This window comes from Mauremys mutica, chromosome 5, assembly GCF_020497125.1.
Source record: "Mauremys mutica isolate MM-2020 ecotype Southern chromosome 5, ASM2049712v1, whole genome shotgun sequence".
Classification (NCBI taxonomy): Eukaryota; Metazoa; Chordata; order Testudines; family Geoemydidae; genus Mauremys; species Mauremys mutica.
Genome location: NC_059076.1, coordinates 93356960 through 93377064, shown reverse-complemented (window position 1 = coordinate 93377064; position 20105 = coordinate 93356960). Strand labels below are relative to the sequence as shown.

Genomic DNA, 20105 nt, shown 5'->3' with positions numbered 1-20105 from the left:
CCCGTGGCTTGCCGCTTCAGGCACGTGCTTGGAGCGCTGGTGCCTGGAGCCGCCCCTGAAGGTAACATAGGTTCTAAAATGTAATACTGGCAAGGAAAGCCTTTCTAGTAGTCAGATAGAGTTCCCTCCTCAGCATGTGACCTGAATGTGTGAGCGTTTCAAAGCACCCCAATCCCTACCAAATATTTTATATAATGGACATGGATTTTTCTCCAAAAAATCCGGATTTAAACCTTACTGAATAACTTTAACTGCCCTCAATAATTCATATGCTATGTTCCTACAATTACTTTCTGAACACTCCAGTCTCTAGAGCAGAACTGGCACACTACTTTTGAGTTTCAATATAGAAATATAATACATGTGCTGCAGGGCTAGCTACTCTATGACATGGTACAAAAGATCTCATCATTCATGAGCGTGACATCACATTTGTGATACGCAAAAAGATGGATCAGTCTCATTCAGGGCTGTGATAATTCCATCCCTGAAATCTCAGATTCAACCACGAAATCCTATTTCAAGTTCTGACTTAATGGCATAGAGAGAAGAACAATCAAATGTATGGCTCTTCTGGCAATGGCTAGAGTAAACTTCAAGGAAAGAAGTGGGAAAGTAGGAAAAGGGAACAATTGCATTGGGAAATCTGCCAATGAATGATTGTGGGCTTGAGTATGTATATATTTACAGCATTTTATTTTTAAAGGCACATTTAGAATGATGAGACTATAATTCCATCTCAAGAGTTCTGCGATTAAAACAAACAAGCTGCATTTATCAGCTGCCATCCAGCAAAGGACTTCCAGACACTGCAGAAAATAAGCAGAAAATATCAAAATGCTAATATTCCGTAACACTTCAGATAATAAAGTCACTAAACTCCATCTAAACAGGTTCCTTCTTATGTCGTAGGGATAGGAATTGCAAATGTAGCACTGTTATGGATGCTGCATACCACGTAACCCCTGGCCTGAGATGGAACACAGAGAGTCAGAACCTCTGTAAGACGACTTGCTATTGTGGTTTGAGAGCAACTGAACACTTCCAAAGGATCTACAGCACAGCTGTGTGAAATCATCCACAGTTTTTCACAAAAAGTGTTCATTATTCTATTTCAGATAGTTTCATTCCTGCAACATATTGTCTTATTTTTTCAAAATTAATTTTTCACATGAATGTGTAAAATTGTTGTGACTCCACCTTTGCTCAAAAATAAACCTAATTTTGCTTTGGTTTACCCATTTGCATGCAAAAAATTGCCCCTTTCCCCTTGAGAATGGGTTGATTTAACTGAGAATAGCCCTTTTCGGGGTGGAGGGTGGGGACAGTAGTGCTAATTTTTCACAAAAGGGCAGTTTTTGATTTTGTAACAGCAGCTCAAAATTATATACTCTGATTCAGAGCATGCTTGTTAGATGTTCTATGCCCATTCTGTCTCAGACATCAAGAATGTTACTGATAAAAGTAGGCTGCTTATGCCATATTTCTGAGGAAACAGTGCAGACACTATCAGCATTTAAGAGTTATGTTCAGAAACAAATTGTCAAATGTTACTTTTCAATGAAAAATGATTGAAGAACTGCTTTTCTGTGTGCACGCGCACACACACAAGCCAACAATCAGCTTCCCTTTGAAGATTCCTTGCAGCATCTTATTTTTTAAAATTATCATAGATGGGAATTGTGAATTCTCAAATGAGGGGAAGATAATGATAAAAGGAAATTAAAGCCTTTTTAATAAACACATGGACTGCACTCTCGGAGGTATTGCTGGTCATGAGTAAACCAGTTAAAAGGCAATGTTTATTAATGAGTGCATTTCAATACATTCTCTTCTAAACAACTACCCTTCTCCATCGCTTTGAAATGACCTTGGAGGCTGTGACGGGGAAAACATACAGCTTGTCCTCCCCCCACCCTTTTTTTTTTTTTTAAAGTTTACTGTAAAGTAAATATTTACAGCAAATTATCACAACCTCAAAGTCATGACGCGTGTCTCACAGGCAACGGACACAGCTGCAGCTGCTTGGAAAATATATATTACCTACAGGCTAACCCACTCACACAGCTACAGGACATTACTTGCCTGAGCAGCAAGGGCAATAGGCTCCGTCTTTAAGGACTGGACAACAACTTGTTATAAACAATCAGAGTAGAAGAAATAGTTACAATTAAAACCAAGTGCTATTTTAGTGCCTAGTACTGCATCTGCATTGAAGTCAATGGCAAAACTCCCAATGACTTCAAAGGAGCAGAATCTGGCTCTATTTCTATATTACAAACCGTTTAACAGATCCCTCTGTAGTACACGAGAGTGTTTCTGACATCTTTTCTATTCAAGTCCAGGCAGCAGCAGCAACTTGGGCTTTACATTGCCTTGTTCCTCAGACATGGGAGGATAGCTTACTAAGAACCCTGCCCCTGACCAATCATACACCACACTGTATGCAAAATACACTCCCAATACACACCAAAGAGGATGTATTCAATACAGATTGTTGCTACTTCATCACTGCTCTGCTGGCTGTCCTTCTGTTTACCATTGGCATTTGCTTGAAAGAGAGCCTCTTTTAGCCTCTTTCCAGATGGAGGCAGGATGTCATGAGGGCAGTGACTTGGCCAAAAGGGATTCCTGAGTTATTATACAATAACAAATAATACTGGAGTCTGGAGTTTATTCTTGGCACTGAATACGCTAGAGACTTGACATATTTATATCCATGTTATATAGTTAACCCAGACAGAACTGGCTCTCTCAGAGAGTTAAAAGAGGGGACCAGTGATGTTAACAAAAGTCCACCTCTCCCAAGGATGAATTATTCCCCCCATAAACTTCAAATTAACAACACTGGGTTATATTAATTAGCAGTTTCTCTATTAGCCACATTTAATTTAACAATCCCCACGGATGAAGCCAGGTGTAAGATTCACCAAGCCACACATCCAAAGGAAATTGCTTTGACTTGAAAGCATGGCCAAGAAGATGTCCACTAGATCTAAGCAAGAGCACATACTGTATTTAAGCCCGCATAGCCTACAAAGCCTAATTTTAAAGAGAGTGAATTATGAAAGAGTATGGTGAAAAAAATACAGGGTATGTACTGAGAACTATCTGGTAAATACTGAGACAAATACTCACACGTGCCTGACAAAAGGCAAACAACACTACAACAGCGAGTTAAAGACAGAGTGCACCACAGCAAAACGCTACGGCGCCTCCACATAATCAATCCCACAGGCTGTCTAAGCTCCTTCAGAGTTGTTCAGTCTATTGAATCATAGGTGCCACACTGGAAAAGCAAAAACTAGATTCTAGCTAACCAGCAGGAGTGCAGCACAGCATCAGTGTTGTGGGGAAAGGGAAACAGAACCACCTCCCTCCTCATGCACCCTTTCAGAAAGAATGGGTCTGTTTGCATACCCTCAGCTAAAGGGTGCCAGGGGCATGTGTATGACTGAGGGTACATCTACATAGTGGGTGATGTGCACTACAGGGGTGTGATTTCTAAAGAGCACTAACATATTGCGCAATAATTGGTCCATGTAGACCCAGCTAGTGCACCCTAGATTCACAGATTTCAAGGCCAGAGGGGAACATTGTGATCATCTAGTCTGCCCTCCTGGACAGTATAGGCCATAGACCTTCCCCAAAATAATTCCTAGAGCAGATCTGCTAGAAAAACATCCAAGCTTGATTTAAAAATTCTCAGTGATGGAGAATCCACCACGACTCTTGGTAAATTATTCCTTGGTCAGTTACACTCACTGTCAATAATTTACTCCTTAATCCCAGTCTGAAGTTGTCTAGCTTCAACTTCCAGCTTTGTACCTTTCCAGTGTTGTACCTTTCCCTGCTAGACTGAGGAGCCTATTGCTAAATAATTGTTTCCCATGTAGATACTTACAGATTGTAATCAAGTCACCCCTTAACCTTCTCTTTGTTAAACTAAATAGATTGAGCTCTTTGAGTCTACCACTATAAGGGATGTTTTCTAATCCTTTGATCATTCTTGCGGCTCTTCTCTGCACCCTCCAATTTACTGACATTCTTCTTGAGTTGTGGGCACCAGAATGGAACACGGTATTCCAGTAGCAAACACACCAGTCCCAAATACAGAGGTAAATAACCTCTCTACTTGAGATTCACCTGTTCTATGCATCCCAGGATTGCATTAGGTCTTTTGGCCACAGTGTTGCACTGGGAGCTCATGTTCAGCTGAGTATCCGCCAGGATCCCCAAATCTTTTTCAGAGTCACTGCTTCCCAGGATAGAGACCCCATCCTGTAAGCATGGCCTGCATTCTTTGTTCCTAGATGTATACATTTACACGTAGCCATATTAAAATGCATATTGGTTGCTTGCACCCAGCTTACCTAGAAGATTTGGTCTGAATCAGTGACCTATCCTCTTCATTATTTACCACTGCCCCAATTTGTGTGTCATCTGAAAACTTTACCAGTGATGATTTTATGTTTTTTCCAGGTCATTGATAAAAGCTTCATAGTGCACTGTAATGTAATGCTGTTTCAGTACTATTTTGAAGTACACTAGGGAACTTTTAGTGCACACCAGCAGGGTCTGCAGAGCTCAATTAATGTGCACCATGTTAGTGCACTTTAGAAATCACACCCTTGTAGTGCACATTACTCCATCATGTAGACAAGCTCTAAGTCACCCGAGTGCCATGCTGTAGTAACCCCAGAGGCATCTCTATCCCAGCCACATCCCTTCAGTGCGACTCTGATTCTCAAAGCCAGATCTGAGCCCCACATCTAAATATCCTTGGAGCTGGTTGCTGAAGAGTTGAACTGTGCGGGTGGATAACCTATTTTTCAAGCAAAACACCTATGGTCGTTCACCCTCATTATCTCAGAAATACTACAGGCACCTAGTAAACCAACATCTAAAATTAAATGAGACGAGAGGGGATGTATGAAAGGGAAAGGCAGCTAAGCAGCCTGCTCTCTCCAATCTCGATTTAACCACCCCAGAGCTCATCTGTCTTGGGGTGAAAAGGCCACAGAGGGGAGGAGTCAGGGATCAGGTGATCCAGATAGCATGTTCCCCTCCTATACAGCCAAAAAATTGTAAAACAAGACATTTGTCGAGAGAGAGAGAGAGATTTGTTTCTGAGAAAATCTCCGTCTTCGCTGTGCCCTCCACTGGAGGGGTAACAAAGTGCTGCCACTGGCCAGAAGCAGCACAGCCACTAAGCCAGCTGTGCCGTCACTGATGGGACAGGAGACAGAGAGGTACAGAGACATACTCCAGACACCTGTTGGGGGATTCCCTTATCTCCATATTCTATGCAACAAAATAAGGCCTCACCAGCTCCACGTAGGGTACTGCAATGCAAACACAACTCCCTAAATCTCAAGTCAATGCAGTTCCCCAAATCAACTTGTAACTAATCAAGAGTTCCTTTCCTGCACCTCTTTATACAGGAAGAGAAGAAAGGGGCCCAAAGTTGGGTATGGAATAGAATTAATGTACTGAATTCCCCTGTACCATAACCATAGACCAGTAACACAAATATATTAGATATAGCAGACGCCCAGGCAGTCACTGGAAATCATGTGATAGCGACATGAGTTAATTGCTATCCCACTCAGTGATCTCCCTAAGAATCATGAAAGCATTATTTCACTGGAAAGTAATGACTTGCAAATGCAGTATCAGCTAGGATTGTCTTGTGACAGGATGGCAGCAGCCTTGTTTCATCTCTGCTGTTCTGGACAGCAGACGTGGGTCTGTTCTTACAGCATGAGGGAGGAGTTATGTCTGAACGGCATGCGAGGGTACAGGTAAGATGGGATATGCTGCAGGAAGTACCATTTCTTAAGGGGCTGAATGAGCATAATTGATAAAAGGAGGAAACCAACAAAGGGATGTTTATAAACATTTTTAAAATGTGGGCCCATCCCTTTCTCCCCACGGGCAGCTGCGTTCGGGAGCTGACAGCTGGCAGTGCAGTCTAAGGCATGTGGTCCTTTAAGGTCACAGTTGCCTGCTTATCAGTCAGGATTGATTTTAAATGAGCCCTGCCTATATTCAGAACTCTCTCTTTGCTGGATAGCCGTGCTGTGGCACTGATCTCCTTTTAGGGATTCCACCCTTGTGTAGTGTATGTAGCTAGGACCCTGCTTTCTGTGACCTGGATTCCAAGTGAAGGATATGCTGAATGACGCACACACTGCTGTCACCTTTGTGGAAACTGCATGCTTATTCTTTGTCATTTTCCCTAATCTAACAATACCTAGTCCTTATATAGGGTTTTTCTTCCATAGATCTCAAAGCACTTTACAAAGGAGGTCAGTATCAGTATTATCATCCCTGTTTTCATAGATTCCTAGATTCTAAAGCCAGAAGAGACCATTGTGATCATGTAGTCTGACCTCCTGTATAGCACAGACCATAGAACTTCCCCAAAATCATTTCTATGGCAGATCTTTTAGAAAAACATCCAATCTTGATTTAAAAATTATCTGTGACAGAGACTCTACCACGACCCTTGGTAAATTGTTCCAGTGGTTAAGTACATACACTGTTAAACATTTACACCTTATTTCCAGTTTGACTTTGTGTAGCTTCATCTTTCAGCCATTGGATGGTGTTGTACATTTATCTGGTAGACTGAAGAGCCCATTATTAAATATTTGTTCTCCACGTACATCCTTACAGACCATGATTAAGTCACCCCTTAACCTTCTCATGGTTAAGCTAAATAGATTGAGCTCTTTAGTCTACCACTATAAAGGCAAAATTTCTAATAGTTTATTCATTTTTGTGGCTCTTCTCTGAACCCTCTCCAATCAACATCCTTCTGGAATTGTGGGCACCAAAACTGGACACAGTATTCCAGCAGTGGTTGCACCAGTACCAATTACAGAGGTAAAATAATCTTTCCACTCCTACTCGAGATTCCCCTTCTTATGCACCCTGGGACCACATTAGATCTTTTGCCCACAGTGTTGCATTGGCAGCTCATGTTCAGCTGATTATCATTCATGACCCCTTAATCTTTTTTCAGAGTCACTGCTTCCCATGATAGAGTCCCCCATCCTGGAACTATGCCTTATATACATCTGGGAACAAAGAACGTATTTATATTTTCTGTATTAAAATACATATTGTTTGCTTGCACCCAGTTTACTAAAAGCAAATGATCGAGTAACAGCCACAGTAATCAACATGTGGAAATATCACACCCAGTCTATGCAAGCTTCTTCCCTTCATGCTTTGCTCCAGATGGAGTAAGTGCAGATAAGCCTCTTATTTTTGTTAGGATACATTATTACATTTTGCTGGCTCAGGCTGGGAGAGAGGTTTGTGTACAGTATAGTATGTGTGTATAAAACTTTCGTCTCATTATTATCCTTCAGCTTCCTCTCTCCCAATCCTTCCAAACTGAGTCAAGACAGAAGCACTTCCTAGTGTATAAATAAAGACGCTCTCTGTTTTTACATTTATACCGCAGAATAAGATGTGCTTCTCCTGGTGATAGGGTCTGGAGACAACAAAGTCTTCTGTTTCCCATAGAAAGAACAGTAAATGTAAGATAGATCCAGGCCTCACCTTGTTAGGATAGTTTCTTTCCGATGGGCAAGGCTGAGGACTGCCGTTGTAATTCCACCCAGCCTCCTGCAAGATGTCAGGGGTCTGCTGTCTGGTCTGCCGTGACACAATAAAGTGAACCCGCTTCTCACTGGCCTACATGATGAGACACAGATGTAAATCCTGCTGTTATGCAGCTACAAAGCCAATCTTTTCAGCTCTAGAAATTCACAAATCCCAGGTCTCAGTTAAGTTTGCTGTTGTTTTCATTTTCTTTTGAGATATTTTGGTTGCAGATTTTGGTTAATTGAAGGGCAATTCTTTTTGGTGCCTCTACCCTTATTATCAGCTTGCCACAAGAGGAAATAATAATGCAAGTTCAGCTCAGTTCAACACAGACTGCAAAACTAAAGTTAATCCTCTAAAAGCCTATTTTCATGCATTCAAAATTTCCCCTGAATTAACAATCCTCTCGCATGACAGTGCTGCTCCGTTCTTGTTTTTAGACATTTATTCTATTCACCTGTGTACATTAGCACAGCTAACTAGTGTCTCATGGGTACATCACATGTAAAACTAGGTCTACTACTGTTTGATGGAAACAGTGGAAGCAATGCCGCTTATCTCACAATGATAGAAATGCTCACATTGAGGGGCGCTAGTGGCAGAATTTTGCAAGCTGCTAACATGATAAAAGTAGTTTTACTTAGAGAAGGGGCCATGCTACTATTTTGAACAATAACATCTTAACAGACTAGTGTAATGGACAAAACACAGGACTGGGAGCCAGGCACTCCAAAATTCAAATCCTGGCACTGCTACTTGCTCAGGCAGACCTCAGAAAGTCATGAAACTTTTTGGTCTGTCTACTTATTCCATCTGTAAAATGGGGATCATAAAGACTGTCCCCCCAGAGGTGGTGTGAGGATTCATTGATTTGTACATCGCTTTGAAGTTGCAAGATGCGATACTAGTTTAATTATTATAACTACAAAGTCTCAGTGCAGTTGGATCAGTACTTGAGAAGCAAGTCCCACCTCCAGGAGTAGACACCCAAATTCTGCTCTCACTTACACTGACTCCACTGAAGTCGACAGTGTTGTACTGGCATAACTGAGAATAGAATTTAGTTGAGTAAATCCAATATGTGGTACTTGCCTAACATAAAAACAAACTAATACAAGAAAGAGAAATGTATTGGTAGCTTCAGTGGTTTAGAGCTATATGGTGCTGCTATATGGGAAAATCCAAAGTTAATTTTCAAATCTGTAATCTCTTGCTCTTCAGGCTGATGTGGCTGGAAAGGTTGCAGATAAAAGAAGAGAAGTTGGCAGTGCTTAATTTGTGCCAGGACTTGCCAGGGCTCAGCCCCAGCACCACTAGGCCTGGCAGGTCATAGCCCCGGCACTTCTGGGCTTGCCATGTCAGTTATGAATGTAAAAAATTGCTTGAGCCCCAGCACCTCTTTCATTGCAAATTAAACACTGGTTCTTGGGGACAAGGAGAGCCACTAATGGCCTCCTGAGGGAGTCTTGTCCATTTGGGTTCAGGCTACTGCTGTAATGTAGAGCCTCCCTGCAAGAGTTTAAAGGGGAAAAAAACACCAGAGCTTCAGAATCCTAAGGTGTTGGTCTGGGTTGGAGGAGGCTCCAAGGAGAGAGAACTGTGGAAAAGCATTTAAAAGAAGATGTAAACCAAACCTGGAATTCAACCCTACTCTCACCAAAAGTCAACTCACTCAGTGACTTCAGCAGGAGCTAGATTTGATCCCTGAGTTTTGTATTCTACAGTTAAACTTTTCCTCACTAGAGTCTGGTTCAAAGTTCTTTGCTGTGATTTCAAAAAATGTTTTTTCCTGTCTGAATTCCTCATACTGGGCTAGTTACTACTTCAAATGAAACACAACACAAGACTAAATGACCCAATGGTGTAAAACCCTTTAACATGTAATTCTACTGTAAAAGAAACACTTTACAACTTCAGTTTAAAACTGATCTCTCCCTACGTGGCTTGTCTCAAAATTGATTATTTACAAGGCGGCTGTAAATTTGATTAATTCCTTGTAGAATGACTAACAAAAGTACAACACAAGCATCTGTTGCAAATGTCCCATTTGTCTCTAGGTCAGTCTAGTTGAGTCATTTCTCATAAAATTCAGAGAATATTACTAAGTTATCAAAACCACATCAGCTTCCAAGTCTACATTCTTCCATGTAAAAACCCATAAAAATGTTTGCTGATTAGTATATTAATTGTTATTTCAATTGGTCTCTCTCTCCTTTGCTAGTGGTTTTGCTCCAATTCCCCCATAGCTATTCATGACCAGACAAGAAGTAAATATACATACATCTTACTTTTAGGTTTGTTTCAGTACTGCACACAAACTGTAGCTTAAAGAGCCTACAAGGGTCAGATCCTCTGCTAAGACCAAAAATGCGCGCGCGCGCACACAAAAAAAGGTCAGAGTGTCTTAAAACTCCCCTTTACCCTAGCCTCATTCTGGAACTACTTTGTGCAGGCTATTCCCCTGCACTGTGCTAGAGGAGCCGGAGGACTCCTCTACTTACAATGCTCTGCAATAGTCACCATTATTATTGTTATATGGCATCACCTGGGTGCCTCAGTTGAGATGAGGCTACATTGGGGCACTGCCAACCCACAGTAAGACATCCTCATCCCAAAGAGTTTTACAGGCTAAACAGACAAAGGCCAAAGACATCATGGGCAGGTCCATGCAGCTCAGAGGATTTTATCTTTTCCTCTTTCCCTCCAGCTACATTAGCAGCAGGGTGAGTAAGTGGTGCCCAAACCTCATCTTTGGTTCTGGGCCACTGGCAGATCCCCTCCGGGCCAGTGAAACTGGCTTTAGCGCCAAATGTTGGGTCAATGCAGAGTAGACACACTGAACTGGAGGAACTAGCCCAAAAATCTTGACAAAAAGGTAGGAGAATAATCCACCAGATTGCCTGCCTCTATGGGTAAAGCTGATTTCTCCATAATGAAGCAGTGAGCTCTATTGTACTCATTTAAAAAACGCTTCTTGCTTTGACTTGACACTTGCTCCTTCATAACAGAAAAATTGTATTATATGGCAATATCTAGTGTGAAAAAATACACAAAGGAAGAGAAAGGAGATAAACAATGTGTTGCTGTTACTATGTTTCCTGAACCGGCACTGACATGAGGCCTGATTCTCTACTCCCTTGCACAATTTGTTCTCGTTTGAACCTGTGCAAAGTGGGTATAGAATGTTACCATTCTGATCTGGTAGCTCTTTACCCTTAATTTGCACTCCCTTTGCACAGGTGTAGATGACTGCACAAGCCCCAGAAACTGTGGAGAATCAGCTCCTGGGAGTGTGGGTGAGTGGAACGTTTAGTCACTGGATAAAGATTTGCCTTTAAAGCGAATAGCCTATCCAGTGAGATGTTGGTATGGAAAGAAGTGATTGGATGGCAGATGTAAAAATCAACAAGATTTCACTGTTTTTCATCTGAGGGTTTGGGGAGAATAATGACTTTGCTGCATCATTCTGGGGTCCCTGCTTATAATTTAGGCCTAAACTGTGATATCGGACTCATCCTCACCATAGGTGATGGGGCAAATGTGAAAAGTCCAAAATCCAAAATTTTGTGATTTATGCACATCCCTAATTACCACCTTTACATTTTCTTCATTTCAGGTTTTGTGACTGAGTTTATAACAGCCAGACACCTAATCTACTGATTAACAAGTACTTAATACGTGCTAATATCTAACTGCTAGGGCTGATGAGTCATACCTCTCTGAGTTATACATCATTTAGGAGCCAAATCTAATCATGCTCTACAGAAACCTGATTTTCTCTCAGCTTTATTCAGTGCAATGAGTCAGCAAAGTGAAGCTATAAGACAAGATAATAAAAGGATAATCACCACCACCGCTTAAGACTTATAGTTCTTTACAAATGTTAATTAAGGTTATTTATACTTTAAAACTGATCCCATATTTTGAACTTCCTGTACTATTATTTTTTGGTTCCTCGTCTAATAAGAGTGTCCCGCATTTGGGTCTTGGCAGGTGGAGTGTTGTTGAGAAAGAAGAGGGGGGAAGTACTGTGCTGTGTAAAAAGCAGATGCAAAACATTTGTGGCTTCTATATAATCGTTCTCTTCTGAAATAATGTGGAAACAAGCAAGGAGATTTATGAAAAACATGACAAAAAGGACACACAGTCTGGGAATTCTGTGCTAGGCAAATGTGATTCATGGAGCTCACATCAGTGCAATGTAATCCTGGCCTGTTTGGAAACATGAGTCAAAGTCTTTGATGGGCATGTTGTTTAAATCCCCCGAGGCTGGTGTGCGTTTCAAGTATTTATATAAATAACATTCATTCTGTAGAACTAGTAAGAGCTTTAGTTGTGTTTTTAAACATTTGTGTGAATGGTCTCATTTCTTCCATCTCTTCCCAAAACTGAGGGTGTGTTTTCTGCATGTGAAGCATTGTTGCTTTATTTTTTACGCATAAGGAAATGTTCCAAGAATACCAATTTTCAGGAGGGCTTCATTTCATATGTTGCTCTCCCCAGACAGCATCCCCCTTTCTATTAGTAAGCTACACAAGGAAAACAAGAACACCACTCAGGATTCCAGCATCTGATATTATGCAAAATGGTGTACAGTCTTGCTCTCCAGCCAGAACGTACTCTATCTGGATTAGGCTGACTAGGGAATTTACCCATTGAAACACAGCTGAGTAAATGAACATGTTCCACCTCCGCTACAGACTTTCAATATACATTGATCACTGGAGCCCATGAATCTATTGTAAAAATAAGCCTGTTTCACACAGTATACTGAGCTGAAGTCTATTCTCGCTCAAGTCCATGTTACTTAACTGGAGTCAGCAGGCTGATGCAAAGGACAGAAGGGAGAATCTGGCCTGATCTGTTGTCTTTGCGTTACTACATGCGAAATTCTTCCATACACATGTATGCTACACCCCACCAAACCAGACAAGCACAATGACTTTTTCATAAATGCAAGGCTTAGCAGTAAATTACTCTTGGTTGTTTTGCTAGTAGCACTGCACCATTTTAAAGAGAAAATTGTAAAAATTAGGTCTCAATGAAAGACTAATCCAAATGGCTGTGTGTGGGGGTGGAGGATGTGGAAAGAAATCAGGTTTGTAGTGGGGAGCGAAGTTAAGTATTCTGTGGGCAAGTTAAGTGTATTTGGTTTTGTAATTTTGGTAGGGATGCTTAGTATCTTGGATAGATGCCCCTTTTAATTCTTTGTATATTTGTACACAAACAATAGACCTAATCTATACAAATCTTCTCCAAAGTGCCTGGCTCTCCAGATGCAGGGTGTAGGTATGGCCCACCTCTGGTATAGAATCATAGAAGATTAGGGTTGGAAGAGACTTCAGGAGGTCATCTAGTCCAACCCCCTGCTCAAAGCAGGACCAACCCGAACTAAATCTTTCCAGCCACTGTTACTGTAAATGGTATCCACAGAAACCACTGAGATTGGAAGATAATACATATGTTACCAATATTTTTTCTTCTTGGCACAGAGCAGGGCAATAGAACTCCTAATATCCTTTGACAAAGGTTATATATTCTAATGCTTCCATCACCCCTTACCATGATGCCTGTCCCAAGAGTGGTAGTACTGAGCACATCAGCAAGTCTGGCATCCAACAAGTTAAAAATTCTATTGCTGACAAGCAGAATATACAAAGAGATTAAATCTAGTTTAAAATCATAACTAGGCCTCTTAAATAGTCTTGTACATATAGAAGATGCTGCTATTTTTATGGAGTTCTTGGCCAGTATGGGCAAAATTCTGTTCTCATTTTCACCCATGTACTCTCCCTGAAGGCAGTGGGGTTGCATGGGTTTAAGTGACAGCAGAAGCTGGCCCGTGGCATCTACCCTGCCACTTGATATGGCTCATCTTGTGGCATAGCATTGGATGGGGGAATTATGTTTTTTTTCAGTCTAGTTAAAGGAGTTCAGAAACTGGGGTCAAGTCATCATGACAAACCTGTATCAGCTGGGCTGCATTTTCCGGACTGCCGTACCGAAGATCATGGCCATTAATAGCTAACACACGGTCATTTTCTCGAAGCTGTCCATCACGGGCAGCCACACCTCCTTCCAGCAAGTTGAAAATAAATACCCCAGGTTCATCTGCCTTGCGGACCAGCTTTATTCCCAGCTGCTCATCTGGACTGCCTTTGTTTAGAACCACATGAAAACTGTCATCCCTGTTGTAGTGAGCATCAAGAGAAAGTCCGTTGTTTCGGCATCGGTACCTCTGCTCTCTGAGCACAGTGAGCCGGAGCACCTGACAAGGCTGCTTCAGAACTGACAGGGCGTAGTTGTGAGGAACATTGATGATGTCCATGCCGTTCACCTGGAAGAGAGAACCATAAATCAGCAATGTAAAGAAGCATCTAATCTGAACTGGCACTGCAGACAGCTGATCTATTTACACAGATGTCTTCATGTTCACTGACGTGCAGGATTTGAAACGGTGTCACACAAGAGGCCAAGTTTTTATTATATAATATCCTCCCCCCCCAAGGACAGGACGCAGCGTACAGACACTTACTGTCTTTTTCCTCTCTCTCTGATTGTCTCCAGACATAACTGTTATTTTTTCAGTTTATTATTGTCCCTCCTCAGGCCCCAATCTCCTTTTGTGTATCTTCATTTTATTCCACAAGTTTCTGATTTCAAACCCAGCTACCCTTCCTCTCACTCCCACTCCTTTTCTGCAGTGTCCTTGTTCATTATCTCACAACCACTTTGGTTACAGTAGACAGTCTGTATCCCCAATTTCCGACCTCACTAAAGAACTTCTAATTAAAATGGGGGGGGGGAAGCCCTGAGTAGTTTTAATTCACTGTGGTCCAGAATCTCAGCTTGACGCTATGCTGATTTACATCAGCTGAGGAACTGGCCCTTCATGTTTCCCTCCATTTCCTGGGTCAGAAGAGTTCACGTTTCTTTCAAATGGCTTCAGACAAAGAACTTTAAATCAATCCTGCAATTTTTGTTCTGTAAAACTGACTGGCTACTCACTTTATACTTACTAAATGAAAAACATTTGCAGGGTTTTAATTTGCTGGAGGAAAAACCAAACTAGACAACAGCCTCTATGTAGCTTTACATTATAATAGCAGAGCCATTTAACATTTAAAAATGTTTCCATACTGCAACAAAAAAGATCCTCAGCAGGGGTAAAACAACTCAGCTTGGCTTGGTTTTCTAAACTGCTTTTGGGGCCACTAAATGTAGACTCTGCTAACCTGTTATCTTGAACTCTCAGCAATGCTGAAACTCTACAAGGACAAAAGAAGAACAGACTTGGGCTAGGTCTACATTTAAACCATTACAGCAACACAGCTTCATTGCCATAGCGCTTCAGTGTGGACACTCACCACAGCAAAAGGAGGGGTTCTCCTGTCGTAGTAATTAATCCACCTCCCCAAGAGGCGGTAGCTAGGTTGACAGAAGAATTCTTCCATTGATCTAGCACTGTCTAGGGGTCATGTTGGCTTAACTATTGGCTTTTCACACCCCAGAGGAATGTAGCTGCGTCATACTAACTTTTTAATGTAGACCTGGCCTTAAAAATTCAGTAACTCTGGATAGGCTTCTCCTCCAGTTACCTACAAGTATTATGTAGACGAGAATTTAACTAGGACAAGGAATAAATAGACCAAGAGCACAATCCTGCATTATTGACTACAATTGATTCTGATCTTGCTCTCATTGAAGATGATGGCAAAACTCCTTTATGGGAAAAGGATCAGGCCCCAAGTGGGCAATCAAATCTTAATCTCTAATGTCATGATGCCATGAGGTGCTGGGTACCTCCCCAACAGGACGCTGAGTGTCCTCAGCTATCACTGATGTCAGCAACATTCAGGTGGTGCTCTGCATCTCAAAAGATCAGGCCCTGTTAGATTACTAGAAAAGAAAACTTAATAAGAGAATTCAGCACAGTGTTCAGTCCCATATACCATCATGTGCCAGCAATGCCCCTCTGCCGTGTACATTGGCCAAACCAGACAGTCTCTATGCAAAAGAGTAAATGGACACAAATCTGACATCAGGAATCATAACATTCAAAAACCAGTAGAACACGTCAATCTCTCTGGTCACTCAACAACAGACCTAAAAGTGGCAATTCTTCAACAAAAAAACTTCAAAATCAGACTCCAACGTGAAGTTGCAGAACTGGAATTAAATTTGCAAACTGGACACCATAAGATTAGGCCTGAATAAAGACTGGGAATGGTTGGGTCATTACAAAACCTAAACTTAATTTCCCCAATACTAATTTCCCCCTACTGTTACTCATACCTTCTTGTCAACTGTCTGTAAAGGGCCACTCTCTTACCACTTCAAAAGTTATTTTTCCTCCCCGCTGTTAATTGATTTATCTCATTAGACTGACCTCACACTTGGTAAAGCAACCACCATCCTTTCATGTATTTATACTTGCTCCTGTATTTTTCACTCTGATGAAGTGGGTTCTAGTCCATGAAAGCTTATGCCCAAATAAATTTGTTAGTCTCTAAGGTGCCGCAAGGACTCCTCGTTGTTTTTGCTAGATGTACTGTACACCAAAGGTCATAAAATGGGGACTATGAAAGGAGGCACCAAGCTGGCTGTCAAAAGTTATAGCTCTGAGGGAATCCTGTCATTTAAATATACAGGGACTCCATCAACTACACACCCTCAAGGCAATGAAAGAAGGGAACTGGTACTGTCTTTGTTTAGTACTATTGCTCTTCTCTTTTAAGAATTGAAATACTATAGATTTTAGTAGCCTGCAGGCCTCAGAAGCTCACAGGCACAGTGTGAGAAATGGTACTTGCAGCAGAAGCCACAGCTGAAATATACAAAAAAACAGATTATTTTAAAGTAGTTGGCCTCGTTTTTTGCCCATCCGTCATCCATTTCTATGGAAACAGGTATGGAAGTAGCAGCTGACAGCCAACGTCACCTAGTTATTCAAGCTTTCTTATAGATTTCAGCTGCTGCCACCGACTGAGCTCTTTACCAAACTGCACCTACAGAATTAGGGACTCATCCTGCCAGGTGCTGAGAGTCTCTCAGAGCCAATGAGAACTGAAGGCACTAACCACCCACTGGACTGGGCCTGTAGGAGTTTCAGGGCCATATTCTCTGCTGGTAGAACTCTATTAAAGTTGCATCAACTGAGAATTTAGCTCTCAATGTATTTACAACACTTCCTTTAAAAACACAAATCTACAAGCCCTAATATTAGAACAGTCTTTGCAATGCCCTTAAACTGAATTAAAGGTTTTAAAAAAATCAACATTTCTTTTATTCAAAAATACAAACATTCCTAAACCTTCCCAGTTTAGAAAAACACCTGTGCATTTCTAATGGTGTGGTTAAACCAGATGCCGGAGAGTGACGGGTGAACTTAAAGGTTTGGAGCTTTGGTTAAGTGTCATTCTGCTTATCAGAAGCATATAGGAACACCTTGGCCCTCATTCTGCTACCCCTAATACTGTCAAGCCAGAATGGTAGCATTTCATATGCCCTTTGTGCTAGTGTAAATCAGTAAACAAAGAGCAGGGCAATGGAGAATTAGGCCCCTTTCATCTAGAAGTGGATCTCAAAGTGTCACTAGAACAGACTGAACTGTACTTCCTGATTCTGGCTGGGTCAGAAATGGCACAGGAGTACTCTCTCTTATTGCATTTTGGTCCTTCTGCCTCAGGCCAGGAAGCAGAGGGGCCTGAAACTCAAGAGAAAAATGAGCAAACCAATCAGTAATCCAGAAAAAGGTTTGGTTGACGTTTTGAGCAAAAGTTAGGGTCAGTTCTTATTTGTGCAATGCAGTTCATCCATCCTTATTCACTGAGACCCCAATTCAGGAAAGCATGCCTACTCAGGACAGCACTCCGATACATGCCTATGTGACAGAAGGAACCATATCAAGTACCAGAGCCTGCAGTTTAATGACACATCTTGTCATGCATTATGCTTCTGTATACACAAACAGGCAAGTCTTACCTCCCTGTCTTACATTCCTATTGCAGTATGTATTTACATTGACTTGTTCTTTGTTAAGATGTTAACCCTTCACCTGGCATTTCCACAGTACCGTACCTTTAGTATCATGTCTCCCGGCAGTAATCTTCCATCTCTGGCAATCACCCCATCTCGATAGATATGTTGTATAATGATGTGGACCAAAGGCGTCTCACTGCCTCCCACAACTCTAATGGCAAGACTTTCTTTGGGATCAGTACGATTGATCTTAATACTGGTAATTTCTCCATCTGGAATCAGGTGATATAACCTGGGGAAGGCTGAAATGCACATAAGTTATTTATCTGAAATAATAATTATGCTTTATTAAAAAAAACAACAGGTCTCTGCAGCAGATCCAACCAGGTTTTAGCAGTCGATATAGTTTATGTTAAAGGGGAGGAGAGGATGCCCTGGGTTTTTCAGGGATTGTTGTAATTAGTAAATTCAAGGTTTAATGTTTTCTGCAATCAGTTCTTCTCTGCATCTTCTATCTTGATGGACTGCGCCTTCCTCACTCGTAAGTACGATTCTACAGAACACTGCTGGGACCTTCAGAGTGATCCAGGCCGGTGAAATGTATTTAAAGGAAAATTGCAGTGATTTGTTCTAATATTCTAGGAAAACTAAATAGATACTTTACCTCTCCAATACCCTCCCTATTCAGGCAGCTCTTTACTGGCCCCAGGAGTGTCTCAGAGGGATGTGTGTAACTACCAGACAAACCAAGAGCCTGAAGGGGCCGCAGTCTGACCTATTAGCCCAGAACTCATATCTGAGTTGCACTGACTTTCGTATATGTGTGTGTGTGTGTCTGTCTGTCCAGGACCGACCTGAACATTGCCTACTATTGATTTAGTAGCCCAGGGTTTCAGCACCAGAACAGAAAGTTCAAAGGAACGTTTGACTCACAAAAACCCAAGGAAATATTTCCTCACATCTTCACGTCTAGAAAGTTTCCTAATATCCAAATTAAAGGGAGGTGGAGATCTTCAGTGCTACCCAAGAGAAGTGACGTTTCCTCTATAGGACCCTTCCTACTTCACTGTATGGAGCTCAAGCAAACTCATTGGAATAGGAATCTCTTGCTCCTCCTAACTTAAGTGTGCAAAATGTCCATATTAAAGCAGCATGCACTTGGACAGAGATACCTAAGGATCTGAGGTAGACAAGGCTCCATCCAAACGTCAAGGGTTTTCCAAACTCATGGGCCCAGCTACATGAGAAAAAAATGACTCATTGCAGACAAATCAGTCATATACAATACCGAAAGGGTTTAGTTTAAATTCTAATCGGGAAATGCAGACTTAAATGTGTCTCAGCATGGAGCCAATTTAGTGGAAAGGGACAATAAATCTGGAGTAATCAATAGGGGATGTGCTATCTCCCCAGTGCTGTCTATGGCCTGGTTAAACATTACTACAGACCCTTAGGGTACGTCTACACTACGGGACTATTCCGAATTTGCATAAACCGGTTTTGTAAAACAGATTGTATAAAATCGAGTGCGCGCGGCCACACTAAACATATTAAATCGGTGGTGTGCGTCCACGGTCCGAGGCTAGCATCGACTTCTGGAGCGTTGCACTGTGGGTAGCTATTCCGTAGCTATCCCATAATTCCCGCAGCCTCCCCCGCCCCTTGGAATTTCCGGGTTGAGATCCCAGTGCTTGATGGGGCAAAAATCATTGTCGCGGGTGGTTCTGGGTAAATGTCATCAGTCACTCCTTCCTCTGGGAAAGCAACGGCAGACAAGCATTTCGCGGCTTTTTTCCCTGGATTGCCCTGGCAGATGCCATAGCATGGCAATCATGGAGCCTGTTTTGCCTTTTGTGACTGTCACCGTATGTGTACTAGATGCCGCTGACAGAGGCGATTCAGCAGCGCTACACAGCAGCATGCTTTTGCTTTTGCATGACAGCAGAGATGGTTACCAGCCATACTGTACCATCTACCAATCCATAAATTGGTAAAAAGATGATTATGGTTACCAGTCCTTTTGCACTGCACCATCTGTTGCTGTCATAAGTGCCCCTGGCTGCTCTTAGCCAGGGGCGCAAAAGCCAAAATTGGGAATGACTCCCTGAGTCAATTCCTCCTTTTTGGTATCTAAAAATAGAATCAGTCCTGTCTAGAATTTGGGCAAGTGTACTAGAGAACCACTGTATCATAGAACCAGAGAGCACAGCTGCTCTGTGTCAGATCCAGCAGAAATTATGAGCTGTATGCTATTCACAGGGGGTGCTCCTGCAACAACTCCACCTGTTGATTCCGTTCTTCCCCCAGCCTTCCTGGGCTACCGTAGCATTGTCCCCCCACTTGTGTGATGAAGTAATAAAGAATGCAGGAATAAGACACAGTGACTTGTTAGTGAGAAATGAGTGGAAGGCAGCCTCCAGCTGCTATGATAGTCCAGACAGGACATTAAGAAGTGTGTAGGAGAGGAGCCCAGCATCGCGCAGCTAGTCCAGGGGCAATTGAAT

General features: G+C 41.9%; 1 protein-coding gene across 7 annotated transcripts in view; it reads right to left on the bottom strand.

Moving 5' to 3' along the window:
- LNX1 (ligand of numb-protein X 1) overlaps positions 1-20105 on the bottom strand; it is a 287249-nt gene that overhangs the window by 17060 nt on the left and 250084 nt on the right. For all 7 annotated transcript variants that reach the window (XM_045018143.1, XM_045018142.1, XM_045018147.1 and 4 more), the window contains 3 exons: positions 17701-17903; positions 13586-13957; positions 7576-7710 (listed from right to left, as the gene is read on the bottom strand). In XM_045018143.1, coding sequence (XP_044874078.1) covers positions 7576-7710; positions 13586-13957; positions 17701-17903 — 710 coding nt within the window. The remainder of the gene's footprint in view (positions 1-7575; positions 7711-13585; positions 13958-17700; positions 17904-20105) is intronic.